This window comes from Neopsephotus bourkii, unplaced genomic scaffold (genome assembly GCF_033783945.1).
Source record: "Neopsephotus bourkii isolate Nb327-2 ecotype Australia unplaced genomic scaffold, CSIRO-AGI_Nbou_v1 NB_740, whole genome shotgun sequence".
In the NCBI taxonomy this organism is placed as follows: domain Eukaryota; kingdom Metazoa; phylum Chordata; class Aves; order Psittaciformes; family Psittacidae; genus Neopsephotus; species Neopsephotus bourkii.
In genome coordinates, this window is record NW_026901238.1 from 114,301 (window position 1) to 132,268 (window position 17,968).

The 17,968-nt window shown below is 48.6% G+C and overlaps 1 protein-coding gene across 3 annotated transcripts in view; it reads left to right on the forward strand.

The window, feature by feature from the left end:
• The window catches only part of LRFN5 (leucine rich repeat and fibronectin type III domain containing 5), a 52,422-nt gene extending 35,261 nt beyond the window's left edge, over positions 1-17,161 (forward strand). For 2 of the 3 annotated variants that reach the window (XM_061354572.1, XM_061354571.1), the window contains exons 2-3: positions 7,491-8,898; positions 9,456-10,991. In XM_061354572.1, coding sequence (XP_061210556.1) covers positions 7,511-8,898; positions 9,456-10,398 — 2,331 coding nt within the window. In that variant the 5' untranslated portion in view covers positions 7,491-7,510 and the 3' untranslated portion in view covers positions 10,399-10,991. Of the gene's footprint in view, positions 1-7,490; positions 8,899-9,455; positions 10,992-16,737 lie in introns of those variants that run through there. The other variant, XM_061354573.1, reaches the window with a different exon arrangement.
• The last annotated feature ends 807 nt before the right edge of the window (positions 17,162-17,968 follow it).

A 17,968-nucleotide genomic window follows, 5' to 3' on the forward strand; every position in this document is an offset into this window, starting at 1 on the left:
GTGTCAAACTTCTCTGTGAAAGGTTTAGGCCTTCAGCCTAAGGTTTAAAATGTGGTACGGTGTCTTATCTGGCCCATATGCCAGACTCGGGCATCAGGATGCCCCCAGCCATCCCACCTTACCTACATGCCAAAACACTGGTGGGATGCTATTGCCCATCAACATGCAGCACTGGAAAATTCAGATGCATTACAAAATGAGACTAGGCTGAAGGTGAGGTGTGGAGCCCTGCAAGGATGGCACAGGGGAGCAGTGCTGTGCCCAGGGCTGTGCTGGCTCCATGGGGCTGGCATCCATTGGTAGGAGCAGTGGCAGTGTTACAGTTGCAGTTGTGCCTGTTGTTTCCATTAGTCCCACATAAGCTGTGGGTCGGTTCCCTGGTCACCTGTCACAGGGCACACCTCTGGCTTTAAGGGATGCGTCTGTCATGCCCAGTGACTGGCAGCTGGCTCTCACATCCCTCCGTGAGCTCCTCATTCCAGTTTGCTTGCATTTCCCCCTGTTTGCTCTATATCACCTCTGGCTTAGTCCCTTCCCCTGGGAACACTGTTTTCCTGGGTTACAGGTCAGTCTGGTTGTGGTTCGCCCTGTGCCAGACAAACCATCTCAGTGCCCATGTGCTGCATCATCTGCTGTTCGTCGCTGCCTGTCTATAACCAGACACAGGCAAATGTTCTCAAGATACAGGTTTTTCTTGCAACATGTCTTTAGTGACATTGGTACTGCTTGAGTGAAGGACTCCCCGAGAGTTTGCATAATCACTCCTTCCTTCAGGAAAAGGCTTACTCTGCACAGGAGAATACAAACCCAATGTGTTGTGAATCAAAGCATTAATCACTTGGAGATTGTTGGGGTTTCACGCATTTGTTTCAGTGGATGCTACTATGTAGTAGTTTCATGCTACTCTCTGTATAGTTTCTGCTACTATACTTGGTACCCTGGATAATATAATTACTACTTACTGTTCTCACGCTAGCACTTCCTAGTGCAGACCTTCCCTCTGGATAGCTATGGGGACGGAGCCCAGGGGCAGGGGAGGTGGAAGTCTCCACAATACCAGGGCTCCCCATGCAATGCTTGAAGAGTCCTGGTAGCACATCCTATTGTTGTTATTGTGCAACAGCCAATATTTTTTTCTGGCAGTTTAATATTTGCACTCTTCATCAGAAACTTAACTGTGTTAATTTAGTAAATGGTTAATTAATTAATAAAGGAATTAAGAAGTTAATATACTGTTAGGGTGGGCATTTTGTCCTGCTATAATGACTTTTCCATTATCGCAGCTGTGTGGCTTGTGCCCTGCCATTCTGAACCCCACAGGGAAGGGGTGCAGAGTCCCACGAGCTCTTGGGCAGTGTCTGCCTCACCCTTTATTTTCAACACCATTGCCCTGTTGCAACTGGGAAAACAGTGGAAGCTTTGCTTCGAGGTAGCCGGGCAGACGCGCGGCATGGTCTAGGGCTTACTGATACCGGTTCTGCTTTCTCTAGAAATCTCTTTAATTAATATAATTGTTATTGTTCACTTTAATCTCGCCTCATTACGGGGAGAAAAATTGCCTCCCAGGATGTGCTGCTTTGCATACGTGTCGTGCAGCTTTAAGGCTGGAGGGAATGAGAACAGCTATGTGAAACAGCTCATTAGCTGGCCAGCCTCCAGCACTGTTCCTCAGTATTTACAGGGGGCCATCACCTTGGAGTACACCTGACCACCTCTGCTGTAGTATCAGGCATGCTGAAGGAGGTCCTGGAGCAAGCAGGATTTGATGTCCTCTAGTCTGTAAAATTCCCAGGCGTTAGGTGTGGTGCAACTGTATTTTTTGCAGTGTTTGAAGCCCTTTAACAAAGACTGGGCTACACTATTTCCTTCATAGCATGTCTCCACATGGTGATTGCCCTGCTCAGTCCTGCAGCAAGTGTTGCAAGTGTCAGAGCACCAAAGCAGCATGTCCTCCCTGCAGTGCTAATAGGCAGGCTGGACGTCAGAAGCTGCCTTGCAGCTGAGGGCTCCTTACTGCCTGTTTCAGATGTTACCCCTCAGCAGTGTGTGAGGGCTTTGCCTCTGATGGAGCACATATTGCATACCACTGGGGTGAGAGACCATGGTCCTGATCTGTGGTTCTGGCCCCTGGTCATGGTCCATGCAGCAGCAGAAGCCAACAGAGCCCCTGGGGAAACCTCTGTGGGATGTTCTTTGTTCTGAGTGTTTCTGTTTTCTTAGGCACTGTGTTTCCAATTCAGCAAAACACTCAGGCGTGCTTACAAACCGTTGACCTTTGTGAAATTGAAGCTCCTTGTTCTCTACTTAAGTAGTTTTAGCAGCTGGTATACCGTATATCACAGCATCTTCTTTCTATGTGCCCATTTTAACATGGCGGCAGGATGCTTTTGGTGACTGGTGCCAGCTATTTCCCCATCCTTCATTCCCAACAGGTGAACATCATCAGCTGCTAGACCTCTTCTTTTTTCCCGACCACGAAATTGCATTTGCAAAGACCTTAAAATCACCACTTCTGCTGAGGCCTGGAGGGTTAGGAAAGACAGTCAATAGCTTCTGTCATGACCTCAGTGATGACAGATTATGTCTGAGCCAAGCACTGTATTAGCTGCTGGCTCTGAACAACTACCAGAGTGCTGTATTGGGTTTACCTGGCACATTGACTCTATGTAGCACCTACCATCTGAACTGGATCGGAAGCAGTGGAAATCATTTGCTAATTAATTACTGTCTCCTGGATCCCGCTGCTTCCGTATGTTATGTACTTCACAATATGTAAATTACCCTTTGTAGCACTGGACATGGCAACAGATGCTGTACTAAGTATCAGAAAACCTATTTCTCCCAAAGAAGGTGGGGCAAAAAGCCAAAAAGCAAGCAGCACATCAGGAAAGAGAAGCAATCTCAGCTTGGCGTACATCATGACATTTCATTCTCATGTCTCTCAGATCAATTCCAGGCAGAAATTTCGAATTCATTAGCCCTTTACATGACCTCAATTTGATGATAGAACCAGTAGGTGGTCATTTATTTTCCTACCCTGCGGCTGATGGGATACCTTTGAGGTGTGCACAGGCAAAGCCTCCCCCACAGGCACAGTGCCCTGGGCATAGCACAGGCTTTGGCCCAGATGAGCCCAGAGTACCTCCTCTCTGCTGGGATGTCTGGTTTATAGCCAAAGGGACTTGGGGCATCTGGAGACTGAAGTCCACACTGGGGGCATGGCTAAGGTGGGAATGGGGCTGATAGGAAAGAAGAGGCCTGCTTTGCTGAACCAATGTCAGACCCACTGTGTAGCTGTGAAAAATGAATGAGGGGAAGGACTTCCTCTGCTCTGGAGCAGGGACTGAAGTGTGGGGACAGTGCCCTAGTTTAGCCATTTCAAATCGATAGGAGAAGTAGCAGGCCCCAGTCCTGAAGGCACCATGCGCCAGAGGCTGATAGGGTCCTTTGCTCTTCAGAGACACAATTTTCCCATCTGTATGGCAATGAGCCATGCAGCCACTGTGATTTGTAGTTATTTTTTTATAGATAGATTGAATAACTCAAATTATTTAATGTAGCAACAAAATTGATTTATAATTGGTATATGAGAGCTTTTTTTGTGTGTGAATCACAAATGCCACTGTAGGAGCTTGACTATGCCTATCTTTTTGCAGACACCAAGTAGCAAATGAAAGCAGTGTGCACCTTCCTAGGATACTATCATATCTCTATTTGTTTAATGGTAATAATATGCTTTCTTTTTCTTTCTTTTTTATTTTTTAAGTAATGATAATCAGATAACACTTTGCTATGTCAAGATGTTTGCTACAATGAGCTGTAAATTGTGTCAGTGCTGTTGTCACTGCAAGTTATCTGTGTGCAGGAAGATGTGTGCTGGGGCAGGAGAGGATGCATGGCCTGGCTGACTTTCAAAAGTCATGTCTTCTTCTGGCAGCTCTTCTAAGCCACTAGATCCTGCAGTTCCTGCTGTCTTCTAGAGTATCTCAGTTGTGGGCCATAGCCATGAGACTTCACTACACTGAACACACCCATAGGCAGATATTCTGCCTTCTTTCAGCAAGGTGGTGAAATGTTTCTGAGGGTTGATGTCCAGCTTGGGGAGGATGGGTTGTCCCTGTCCTTACGCAGTGGGGGCACGCAGGCTAGGCCCAGTCATTGAGATCCATGTGTGATTTTGCTGTTTGTATCAATTGAAGTATCCGGTACAGCTTCAGCTGCAAGGGTCAGTACATCTTTTCATGACATACAGATCTCGGACACTTGCGAGCATTTGTGCAAACACACAACATTTTTAAGCTTTACTCACATTTCTTATCACCATATTCCAGTATTTGAAGAGTGGCTACAACGAAGACAGAGACTCCCTTTTTACAAGGTGTCACATAGAACAGACAAGGGGTGATGGGCACAAGTTACTCCTGGGAATGTTCCGACTGGACACAAGAGGAAAATTTTTCCCAATGAGAACAATCAGCCATTGGAATAATCTCTACAGGGAAGTGGTGAATTCCCCAGTATTAGACACTTTCAAGAGTCAGCTGGCCAGGGTGCTAGGACATATGGTCTAGGTTGGACCAGGTGATTCTTTAATTCCTTTCCAATCTAGTACTCTGTGATTCTACGACAACTTATGTGACACTTAAAAAAAACCCTGATAAGGTTGGTTAACAAACTATTTACCAGGAACAGCTGGACACTGGGCAGCAGTGGGAGCCCACAGGCACTCTGGCTTTGATTAAGACAGCTCAATGTGGAGACCAGCTCCCATGCAGGGCTTGTACATGGTACAAGAGAAATGTCATGCCTGCTTTTCTCTGCCCTCCTCATTTCCCCCCGCAGCAGTTTCCCAAGCTGCAGTATGAGAGAGCTGATGGACCTGGAGGGATTTTAAAAGTCCTGTGGGTGCTGGCACAGTCCTGTTCCCATGGCATGGGGTCAGTCCTCCCTCCCTGGGTCAGGCTGCCGAGGGGCCCATCATGGTGCCAGCAGCCACTGGCAGATGTGCAGGAGGGCTGAGGTATACTGACAGACAGATCAGGTCCCAGGTGACGAATCTCCCCATTACACTCAATGGGACTGGTGGTTGCTAGTGCTCTGATCCACCAAGACCTCTCCATAAGTACCCTTGAGGAGCTCCTCCTAATTTAGTGTCGTTGGCAGGGTTACGTGGTGTGTGCTTACTTCCCTGTCCAGGTCACTTCTAGAAATCCTGGACAGGACTGGCCCTAAACCTAAACATGAGTCCTGGGGGCATAGCTAGTGACTGGCCACCAGCAGGATCTCACCCCATTTGTTACAGCCCTTAAAGCCCAACCCTTCAGCCCAGTGTTTGACACTTGCACTGTGTCCAGCTCTTGCCATGTGCTGGGCATTTTGTCCAGAGGATAGTGTCAGAGACAGTATCAAAAGCTCTCCTGAAATCCAAAAAACCCACATCCACTGGTGGGTAACCTTGTCATAACCTTGTCATTCCAGCTGTTGTTTAAGTCTGCATCTCCTTACATCTCTGTTTCATCTTGTAACAGTATTTCCAAAGTGTAAATTCACCTTGCTGATTTGGTTTTAATCTTGTATAGTTCTTGAGATGAACTTGAATCCAAGCACATTACTTTAATCACAGCTACAAATCTAAATTAGCATTATTGAGTTAGCAAATCTAAATGAGCATAGTGTCCCCAGCCAAGGCTGTCTGGGGACCCTGGCAGTCATGCTGCGGATGCTCTGAGCTGCTGAGTCTACATGAATCTGAGCATCACCATTCTTCTCCAAGTCCATTTCACCTGTAGAACCACCCTGACCTGCAGTGCTGGCACAGGCTGGACAAAACTGAACCCACAAAACAGTTTTCTGCCAGAATTAATGGTAGAAGTAATGGTAATGACTATGGTAATGGTTCCCAGAACTACAGTAGTGGTAGGCCATGCTGCAGGAGCATACTCAGTTGATGAGTGCTGTAGAATACTTGAGGGTTTTTTCCAGTGGCCACTCAAGGATTGAAGCCAGTTGTCATGAAAACCAGCAGTCCCAGAAATATCAGGAAAAAAAAATTAGATAGTGCTAAAGACAGGGTTTAGAGGCTGGTGTTTTCACTCATCTTTTTTGCAACTTGTTAGCTCCTCTTAGTTTGCATGGCACTGGTGATGGACTATGGATGGACTGGACTAATTGCTGTTCTGACATTAAATGTCTTTAAATATCTGTGACGATTCAAGACTCCTGCTGATGGCTAGTTGTGAAAGTTAATTTTATTTTAGATGAGCTTCATTAGTACATTTCTGGGTTAATAATACATCTGAGTAATCCTATCTGCACATGTATAATTTTATGAGTCCAGAAGGGAGCTTCATCTCCAGTGTGAGTCCCTCTGTGCTCCGTTGCTTACAACTGCACAAGTTTCTTCTCAGACACATAGGTCTCCCTTCCTCCACAGGACCATGCTCCCTCCAGCCCTCCTGTTCCATGGAGGAGTGGATGCCTTCTCCCTGCTTGCTTGTGCCGTGGGGGATGCTGACGCATCGTGGTGCAGAAACCAGCACCGCTGTGCTCACCGAGTTTTTGGCACAGTCATGATGGATGATTTCATTTAACTGGTGTGGGCACTGTTGTTTTCTTCCTTGTTTCCATACTCTGAAGATCCTGGATCTGGCAGGGTACGAGATAAGGCTAATTGAACTGTCAGGTTTTCTGGGAGAAGAGTTCAGCGCTGCTGGCTGTGGGAGCCGGGAAAACAGTGATGATCTAAAATTAGCTCATGTTCCATTTTTGTTTTGACCCTTGTTGTGGGGGGGGCTTTTCTTGGTTTTGGTTGGGTTTTTTTGTTGTTTTTTTTCTTTTTTTTTTTTTTGGGGGGGGGGGTGGTTGTTTTTTTTTGTTGTTGTTGTTTTTTAATTGTTTTATTTGCATTTTGGGGTCTGAAATAACATAAAATTAGCTCCTTCCAAGTTTATTCTGAAAATAGCGTTAAGAGCTTAGCTGTTTGGTGGAGATGTCTGTAAACTCATTGAATTGCCATGATTTAGAGGCCGCTGAGAGTTTTAGCCTAGCAAGTGAAGTGCACATGAAAAACCTCTCATTTTCAATACATAAAGGACATTATGGCAAAGTAACTCCAGGCAGCAAGGTCAGAAGCTTCTGTCAGAAAGTGGAGTGCCTGGCATGGAGGTACCTTGCACAGCAGGGCTGAGCTCTAGCGGCAGGGCTCCAAAGGGCACTGCTGACACCATTTGTATATAGGTGTCTGGATGTCTGTGGTTATATATGTGTGTGTGCAAAGATACCTGTCTCTCAGTGTTCTTCTGGAACGTAGTGTCGTAGCTCTTGTGTCAGGGTATGGAGAATGATAAAGACATCAGTTAACAACATAAGGATGACACACCATTACATGAACTTCAGCTTCGTGATTTAACCACAGACAGTTTGTCTTTGCTTTTTTATAATGTTATTTGCTCATCTTGCAGAGACTAACAAATGTTTGCTCTCCCTTACAGGCTCTTGAACCTGATCTACAATGGAAAAACTGCTTTTGTTTCTGCTGTTCATTGGCATAGCGGTGAGAGCTCAGATCTGCCCAAAGCGCTGTGTCTGTCAGATTTTGTCTCCAAACCTTGCCACCCTTTGTGCCAAGAAAGGGCTCTTATTTGTTCCTCCCAATATTGACAGGAGGACCGTGGAGTTACGGCTGGCAGACAACTTTGTTACAAACATTAAAAGGAAAGACTTTGCCAATATGACCAGCCTGGTGGACCTGACGCTGTCCAGGAATACAATCAGTTTTATTACACCTCACGCATTTGCTGACTTGCGCAATTTGCGGGCTTTGCATTTGAACAGCAACCGATTGACTAAGATTACAAATGACATGTTCAGTGGACTCTCCAATCTTCACCACTTGATACTTAACAACAACCAGCTGACTTTAATTTCTTCTACAGCTTTTGATGATGTTTTAGCTCTTGAGGAATTGGATTTGTCTTACAACAACCTGGAAACCATCCCCTGGGATGCTGTGGAGAAGATGGTTAGTTTGCACACTCTCAGTCTGGACCATAACATGATTGACCATATTCCCAAGGGGACCTTCTCCCACCTGCACAAGATGACCAGGTTGGATGTCACGTCCAACAAACTGCAGAAGCTACCGCCTGATCCTCTCTTCCAGCGAGCTCAAGTACTAGCAACCTCAGGAATTATCAGCCCCTCGACTTTTGCGTTGAGCTTTGGTGGGAACCCTTTGCATTGCAACTGTGAGCTTTTGTGGCTGAGGCGTCTTTCGAGGGAGGATGACCTGGAGACTTGTGCTTCTCCCACGCTCTTGTCTGGCCGGTACTTCTGGTCGATCCCTGAGGAGGAGTTCCTGTGTGAGCCTCCTCTCATCACCCGGCACACCCATGAGCTGCGGGTGCTGGAGGGCCAGCGGGCAGCATTGCGGTGTAAGGCCCGGGGGGACCCTGAACCAGCAATTCATTGGATTTCACCTGAGGGCAAACTGATTTCAAATGCAACGAGGTCTGTGGTGTATGACAACGGGACACTTGACATCCTGATAACGACGGTGAAGGATACAGGCTCCTTCACCTGCATTGCTTCCAATCCAGCTGGGGAGGCCACGCAGACAGTGGACCTGCACATAATCAAACTGCCTCACTTGCTGAATAGCACGAACCACATCCACGAGCCTGACCCTGGCTCCTCGGATATCTCTACTTCCACCAAGTCCGGCTCCAATGCGAGCAGTAGCAATGGGGATACTAAAGTCAGCCAAGATAAGAAGGTGGTTGTTGCAGAAGCAACATCTTCTACTGCTCTGCTGAAATTCAATTTTCAGAGGAATATACCTGGGATACGTATGTTCCAAATCCAGTACAATGGTACTTACGATGACTCCCTTGTTTACAGGTAAGGCAGCCCCAGCCCTGCTGTTCTGTGCCCTACCTGATGTGCTGCCCCTGGCTCCAGGCAGCGTCTCCACTGGAGCAGCAGGTTTCCACACAGAGCCCTGCCTGTGGAGCAGATGCTAGGAGCTGCGGGAAAGACTCATCCCAAATAGGGAAGTTACCTTGCATTATTTTTAGATAATGCAAATGGATCTCTAATCGTCTGAACTAATGTGATTGGCAGAAAGGTTGTGAAGTTTAGATGAGTTAAAGGGATCATAACACTCTCAGCTTTATGAAAACACAGGGAGAAAGATGTCTGGAAATGCATTCCTTGTAGCATTTTCAGGAAGTGTCCATGCTGGTGTGTTAGCTGAGTTCAGAGGGGCTCTGTGCTACCTGGTGTCACAGTCACACTGGTCAAAACTCTCTTTGCTTGGCAATTTCTTTTGTTTTTGATGTGGTCACTCTCTTGGCAGGCTGCTTGGTGGTGCTCACTGCTGCCAGGAGTGCAGCACACAGCAGGGAGGTGCCTGTGGGTTTTCTGGGTTCATTCACACTAGTTTCCTTCTCCCTCAGAATGATACCTCCCACAAGCAAAAGCTTCCTGGTCAACAACCTGGCCGCTGGGACTGTGTATGACCTGTGCGTCCTGGCGATCTACGACGACGGGATCACCTCACTCACCGCCACCAGGGTGGTGGGCTGCACGCAGTTCACCACTGAGCAGGATTATGTGCGCTGCCACTTCATGCAGTCCCAGTTCCTGGGTGGGACCATGATTATCATCATTGGTGGGATCATTGTGGCCTCTGTGCTTGTGTTCATCATCATCCTCATGATCCGCTACAAGGTGTGTAACAACAACGGGCAGCAGAAGGCCACCAAGGTCAGCAACGTGTACTCACAGACGAACGGGGCTCAGATCCAGGGCTGCAGTGGGGTGCTGTCGCAGTCGATGTCCAAGCAGGCTGTTGGGCATGAAGAGGGCATCCAGTGCTGCAAGGCTGCTAGCGATGGCGTGACGCAGTCGCCAGAGACTGGCTTCAGCCAGGACTCGGCCACTACTACCTCTGCTTTGCCTCCCACCTGGACTTCCAGCACTTCTGTCTCCCAGAAGCAGAAGCGAAAGTTGGGGCCAAAGCCAAGCAGCGAGCCTCAGAGTGAAGCTGTCAGCAGTATCGAGTCCCAAAACACTAACAGAAATAACTCCACTGCCCTGCAGTTAGCTAGCCGTCCCCCCGACTCTGTCAAAGGGGCCCCCACGTACAAAAGAGCACAATCAAAGCCAAGTAAGTTCCTCACTTTGCCAGCTGACGCATCCCGAGCCAAGCGCAGGCTCTCCCTGGGTGGCGAGCTGATGGAGTCCCGCTGCCCTGGCAGCACCTGGGGCACAGGCGGACTGCGGTCCAAAAGGAGCATGTCCATGAATGGGATGCTAGTCCAGTCGGACAGCTCTGATGTGAATAGTGGAAAAGCAACTTTCTCCAGTTCTGAGTGGATATTGGAAAGCACTGTGTGACCTGCCTTTTTTTTTATTATTATTTTTCTTTTTTTAATTTAGGTTTTATTTCAATGAAAAAACGCCAAACGTGTGAATCTCCCTCTTCCAGGGAATTGGATTTGGAAGTCCACTGCTGTCTTGCTGATTAATGTCTTGTTCATGCGGGGTTCTGTATAAGCCACCCAGTGCACACAGGGTTTTATTTAGTTTTCATTTGGTTTTATTTAATATCAAAACCGAAGGCAACATTCAGAGGTAAAAAGTATAAAAATAAAAAAAAGGAAAAAAAAAGATTAAGGGGTGAAAAAAAAGCATGAAACAGCACCAGTGCCTTCCCTACTCTAGGACTGGCTTCCTGGTTCTGCAGTAGCAGAAAACAAAAGAGAGAGTTTTCACAGAAAAAGCCTTTTATAAAGGAAATGAAATTTCCTCCAAGCTAACAAATAACCACTTCTGGATCAATCAGTAAAATGATATTTTTTAAAACGGTCAGACTGTATATTTCTTTTCCGTGACAATGGTGTTGCCTTTGTTTTTAGGCAGATGCTGTACAAGAACAGCAACGCTGTGTTGTTATGTTGTGTAAAATAAACTATTCACTCCGTACACCAGCCAGCCTCACGGTAACTGCCACCCCGGAGCCGTGCTGGGGCCTGCGGGTGACCCTCAGTGGGTCCCACTGTGGGGCCAGGAGGAGCAGGAGGAGGGTGCCGGGGTCCCTCTCCTCCTGCTGGGGTCTGGCTTGCTGGGGTTGGGTGCTGGTGGAGCAGCAGGACTCTGCCATTGGACCTCACCAAGAGGGTGCCTGACCTGTAGACCCTGAGCACCCTCAACCTGCGGTGCTGGGTCTGGCAGTGGTGACCATGCGCTCACTGCACACCCTTCTCAGCCTCGTCTGAGAGCCTGGTCCTGCTGCCACAATGGCTTTGCCTAGTGCCAATGGTGGAAAAAAGCATTGTGTTCAGCACCAGGGATGCTATGCCCAACTCATGCAGGACTTGGTTTGCTGCTCCGTTTTCAGACCTGGTCCCTGCTCTGGCAGTTAGTGAAGTGAAGGTTGTTCCTTCCCATCAGCACAGGGGCATGAGGTGTGAAACACTGGCAAGGGGAGCCTGCGGGAAGTGTGGGAGCAGCCCTGTGGCATGGGCACTGTGCAGTCCCGCAGGACTCTTCTGGGACAGGAGATGTGATGGGGGGCACCAGGCAGAGTGCTGGCATCTCAGAGTGTGGGACAGGGAGTCAAGCAGGGGCAGCAAGTAGGGCTGGTGGGTCACCCCAGAGCTGCAGGGCAGGGCTGCAGCAGATGGGTTCATAGCCGTTCAGTGCCTCACAGTGGTGATTGATGAGGATGATAATGGTCATTTCTGTCTTTCCTGGACTTTTGGGGCGTATTTCTTGTAAACTGTATGGTTTGTTCCAGTTCTCTTTAATCCCCATGCCTAATGGGACCGGAAGATGGTCTCATCTTCAACCTGCTGTTTGATTGCAGTGCCTGTGGGATAGACATAAACATCTGGCAACAGGTGATAGCAATTGAAAACCCCCATGTGTGAGGGGTTCTGCTGCTCTGCTTGTTCTAAAGAAAAGTTTACCATTCATATTAATTAAACTCATGTGGTCATCATGTTTAAATTAGAGACAGCTTAACTCTGCAACATTAGTGCATTCTTAAACGCCAAATAACAGGTTTGACTGGGGCATTGTGGCCATTAAAATGGTAGAATAGTTACATTTTACACCCTGTGTGCTTGCTCTTGAGGGCAATGTAACCCAAGCAGATGCCTGAAGATGCCCTAACCAGGGCAGAGGGCCAGCTCGAGAGCAGTTGTGGATGAGGATGTCTTGTGTCTGGGGACATCCGGCAGGCCCCTGGTCTCTGAGGCGCTGAAGCTCAGGGCTGATGCGCAGGCAAGGTGACCCTTCTTTCTCTCAGCCATCGTGGGTTGCTCTCTGTGATTTTACTGCCTGGTGTGGAAAAACGAAGTCTGGGTGGGAGTGGTGCAAAGGACATAAACAGAAGAGGCTGTTTCTTTTTTAGAAAGCCCTTTAAACTTCCCTTGGGAAATGCAGAGACCAAAAAGGAAATGAAGGCCAAAATTAGAATGCCCACTTCCTATTACAAAAGTAACAAAAAAAAAAACCTCAGCCACCCGAAAAAAATCCCTCCCTAGATTTCTCTGGAAGACCACGTTCTTCTCAAGGGGCTGTGTGCACAGAAGCTAGCTATTAAAATAGTACACTGTCAGAGGCAGTGAGTATTTGTCCAACCTCCAGTATGATGCCAAAGGCACTGTCAAACATGGTAAAAGCAAGTACTCTCATGGCTCAGCGAGGAGCTGCTCTCTGCAGACAGCACCAGCACCTGGGTATGGAGATAGCTTCAAAGGTTTTCTGCTGAGATATTTGTTTTAATCATGCATTTTAAAAACACCCAATGAAAATGCTTTATATGTCGTAATTGGACGTAAACGTGTCTAATGTTCTGTGAAAGTGCTAAAATATTAATAGCTTCTTGTGGTTTAGGGAGGTTTATTTTTATATTTTTGATTTTTTTACTCTAATAATTTTCTAAACTGAAATCTAGCTGAGTGTTTTGTCCACAGTGCATATGTATAAGCAGTGCATATGTCCCTGCGTTTGATCTAATTCTCTGCTAACAGTGTAGGAATGGTTAGAGCTGGGTAGCTGGGGGTTCATCTCGTGCAGCTTTCGCTTCTTCGGCAGAGAGGAGTGTCCTTTGGGAATGCACTGGGTGTAAAATCTGCCGTTTCCACTGAAGTAACTGTGCAGCAGGATGTTTCGTTTTATTCAGCGTGGAAAAACCTTATGAAGGAGGAAATTCTCTGTCCTTTCTGTTCTGCAAAACCAGAGGTTGCCAACAGTTTGAGGCAGAAAAAGTGCTGAGAAACTTCTTGATCAGAATAACATTGGTACGTCTTTTGTCAGAGTGCAGTACTGCAACACTTCCTAATGCTTCAGAACGGAGGATATCAGTAAACCCCAGCAGGGTGTTCCCTGTTGTGGCTCATGGGGGTGCTGACATGTAGGGCAGTTCCGGGCTGCCAGGGGATGCTAGCCCAGTGCTGCAACCCCAGCTTCACCCCAGGCAGCAAAGACTTGTTCCAGCAGATGCAAACCTGCCCCTGGAGCATCACCCACCTGCGGGTCTGCTCCTTGAGAGGCTTATCAAGAATAGAGAAACCCAGGTTTTAGCCTGTCTTTTTGGACAAGCACCGAAGGAGGAGAAACGACTTCAGGAATTTGTTTATTGTTAAATTTGCTGGCACATGCTTCTTCTTGCACCTTTTCCTAAATCTTTTCTGAGAGCATACATGTTGTGTTAAAGAGGGCTGGTACAATGTCTGGTTGGAGAAGCAGGGCTTTGGTGGGTTAAACGTTTGCTGTGTTAGTTGCTTTCTGTGCTGCCTTTCAGCTTGTGTTCTGGGCATGTTCTTTACAGTGAATATATGGTACTGCTCTGCTCTGGGTGCCAATGTGGCTTTATTTCTGCCAGCGTGTTCCTGTGTGTTTGACGGCCCTCCCGATGCACCCCGTTGTAAGGAAGAGTGAACTGGAAAGCAACAGCCATGTGTCCGGTGCCTGGGAGAGAGGACACAGCTCCTTGGGATAGGCAGCCCAGGCTGTGAAGGGCCTGGCAACCCGCATGGGGTGGCTGCTGCTGGGCACGCTGCCTGCCCAAGGGGGCCTGCCAAGGCTGTCTTACCCCTGCAAAGCTGCTGGAGGCTGGCACCTTACTGCCAGCAGCTTCGGGATGCTCTTGCCTCCTGGAGACTATGAAAGCCCTGCTGCTGGTCACTGCTTTGGGACTGCACAAAGCGTCTCGTGATAACTTCTTAGCATGGTTGCTGAGCCAGGTGGATGCTGGCACTGGGCATCCCATGCCGGTGGAATGAGCCCTGACAGCCGACAGTCCTGACACAGCCAGCGCTTGCTGTGCACGTGCCCTCAAGAAGGTGCAGCACAGCCCTTCTTTTGCCACTGTGGAACTGTACCCAGAGCTACAGCAGGCACCTTGATGGAGAGGGAGTATGCTGCTTCCCCAGTAATTGAGGGAACCAGAAGTAGTAATGGTCACAGCTGCTATCACTTACTATCACTTCTCTTCCTATTAATGGAGAGAAACTGGAGTCTTGGAGGTACGGCTTGCAGAGTGGCATCATGTCAGCTTTGGGCTTAAGAACATTTACTGTTCCAGGATGCTTACAGCCGGGGTTTGCTAGCGCCCTCCTAAAGCAGCAGTAACAACAGCCGCGAAATCACACAGTGCCTTTCCCCTGATAACATGGTAATTTTAATGTTGATCAAAGTTCTGGTTTAAAAGAAGCAAACCATGGCAAGGTCAAAAGGGTGCTGCTTACAGAAAACATGTATTCCATATTTTCCCTTTGCAAATGTGTTTCTGCATGCCTTTCTGTGTGTTGGGTGTCTGGACTTTGCGCCAGAGCCTGTGCTGCCAGATCTGGCCTGTGCTGGGTAAGTTAATGCACAGCAGCACCTCTGGCCAGCTGGCGCTTCCAGGAACAAGGTGCCCATTCCTTCTGTGGGTGCTTCTGTAGTGCTACACCCCTGCTGCTGCTCTCCGCCTCAGAGCTGAATTGTTCCTTTTGGGCATCAAGCACCCACCAAGGTTTTGGCTGGCCCTGGCCCACCCCTCATGGGCAGCAGCGCTGGCTTCCCTTCTGCACAGGCTACGGTCAGGTACTCAATTAGGCATTGAGTATCAGATTAAATCAGCTCTCTAAATGGGAATATACATGGCCTACAGTGGCTTTTACTGTTTGAACAGGGCTGTAGTCATGCTTTCACACCAGTATAGATGTCCATGAATAAAAGCGTGCAGGTTAGTGGGGCTGAAGGTTGAGGCACTAGTGCTCTGTCATCAGTAATACAATACCAAGAAAAGGCAAATTGTATGGGTCTTGCTGACTGTAGACTTTTAATATAATTGATTCATTCACAAAGTTGGGTGTCAAGGCCGCTGCTGTACAAAGAATGAAGCTTAGTTGGGAAGGAAGGAAACTAAAAAGGGAAAAAAGCAAACACGGTACATCACTGGCTGCTGAGAGGTCCCATGATGGCAACTGTATGAATATGAACAGAACAAGCTTCTGGTTTTGTTGTTCTGGAACAAGCTGTGTCACCTCAGGTTGTTCCAAGCTTCGCACTTCAGAAAGCATTCCTGTCATAAATCTGGAAGTAGATACCAAGTTGGTGTGCCTAGCCTGGGGCCGAGCTGCATTTCCTCCTGGGCTGCCAGTTTTACGTGAGTGCTAGATTGCCTCTCTAGAGGTGCCTGCCGTGTTTTGTGTGCCGGCCATGCAGTCTCCTTTGCAGGGGACACTTGCACTGGGAGGGGCAGATGAGGAAAACCATTAAGGGCTGTGGTCCCGGGTCTTGGGGGGTGGCAGAGGGCAGGATCATGATGTAGTCACACAGAGAACCCCACCAGAGCTGGCTTTGGCTTCACATGGATGGTCTGTAGGCAGCTGGGAGCTGCAACCCCCAGGAAGCAAGGATGAATTTAGAACGTGGTGTTTAGTTTGCATTTATGTACTGCAGCTGCAGTTTTGCATTCGCTAAGGTAAGTGAAGTGGTGCTGGGGTGGCAGGAAGCAAGGCCAGGCATGGTGGGACCATGCTTCTCCTGCGGCAGTCCTGCTGTCTGCAGTGCCATGGGTTGATGCAAATGATGTGGGACCTCAGAGCAGAACCATGAAAAATCTGCACATTCTCAACACAGTGACCTTTTCTCTCGCATGTACACCTCATGAAGGCAAGTGCTGGATTCGTGCCCAGCCACTGCTCCGTGCTGGTTTTTTTTCACTTCTGTGCAAATCTCTGAAACCATGCAGGGTTGAAACCCCTGCCATGGAGAAAAGCTTGGCCTCAATGAAGGTGGAAGCAAATATAGAAACCATTAATTTCTTTTGGTTCTGGGACAATGAGCTTTACTGATTCCGTTTCAGGGTTTGGGAAGATTTTGTGTTAGTTTGGTTTTCCCCTTAGCAGCAGCACCAGCACATCCAGCTGGTGTGGAAGCTGGTGATGGCTGGCTGAGCTGGGCTGGGGATGCCAGCTGCCATTAACCACTTCTCTTGTTAGCTGCCATGCTCTGCCTGCTGTGCCCCAGTCCCACAGTGCTGCTGGCACCCAAGGAGTGGGTGAAGGGCCGAGGGCAGGCTCTGCTGCCTGTTCCCTGCCTGCGGCTGTTGATGCAGTGCTTTGATCAGGCTGGCCCCGCTGGGTGCATCCCTACGGCAGGTCGGTTTCGGCTGCAGCGAAAGGCCGGATCCTGCTCCTTGTCCCCTCACTGTCTCTGTTTTGTCTCTTTGCACAGAAGCCGGGGCTGATCCGCAGGATGCCTGCCCTCCTCTGCTCCCTGAAAACATTACAACCGATGTTCTTACTCGGCAGAAAACAATACGATTCCAACTCACTGAAGATTAATGTGCTGCACCACCGTCACCCCACCGAAACCTTTACTTGAAGCTGCAGCCAAAGCCAAGAGGCCGTTGAGGTTGGCTGCATCCGATAAACTGTCTTCCCCCTTTCACAGATTGCCCATCTCCCATCTGCCACATTGAGTCTAAATACCCTTTTTTTCTGGTGTCCAAGGTTTTTATAAAACTTAAAAATTACGATGAAAAATCTGGTGGCAACAGCTGCAGTCCTGAGTCATGTTAAATGTCGCCAATGGTGAGTTCACAAACTGTAAACATGGTAGCTTATATCACCTGAAACAAATAAATGTTTTACTACGATGTCATGGGCATGTTGGTTGATCTGGAGGGTTCTAACTGGCAGCAGGCATGCGCGTCCATACACAGCGCTGCTTCTCTGCACAAGAGGACCCTGTGCTGCCTGTGTTCTGCATGCCCAGCAGTGCTGAGTGGGGTCAGGCTGGGCACTGCAGCAGTGGAGTACCTGCATCTGTACAGTGTGAGGGCTCTGCTCCGCTCAGCAAGCAGCACTGAGCTGTGCTGGCCACAGCCTGCAGCCGCCAGTGCTGCCTGCCCAGGGTGACCTACTATGTCAGGCACTGGTGCTGCAGGAGTGCCACTCTGCTTTGTCCTATGGTGCTGGGTGACGCTTGGCATAGAAAGGGAGCACCCCATCTGCCACTGCCTGTGGTTGGGATAGCTGGGGGGCTGCTGGCCCCACAAAACTCCGTTCCTTGGAGCCAGGCTGCCCCTCTCCAGGCCAGGTGGGGAATGCGGGGTATGGCACCATGGCCTCCTGGAGCACTGGGTGCCAGGAGTGGTGTGAAACAGGCCAAACATGGAGCACGGCATGCCACAAGCTCTTGTGCAACAGCAACCCTAACATGGGAAAGCTGGGCAGGGGACAGCAGGGGCTGCACCCCCAATGTGGCTGCACCAGCCCCTTTGGCTATGCTGCCAATGCAGCATGACTGCAGGTCTCCCTGTCATGCCTTGCTTCTCAAACAAGACCAGGGATTTTTTTTGTGGGTTTTTTCTCTGTCAAGAATCCCATATGGCTTACAGATCTAATTATAGCTTCCATGAAACCCAGTGAATCAACCAGCTTTAACACAACTGCTCAGGAAC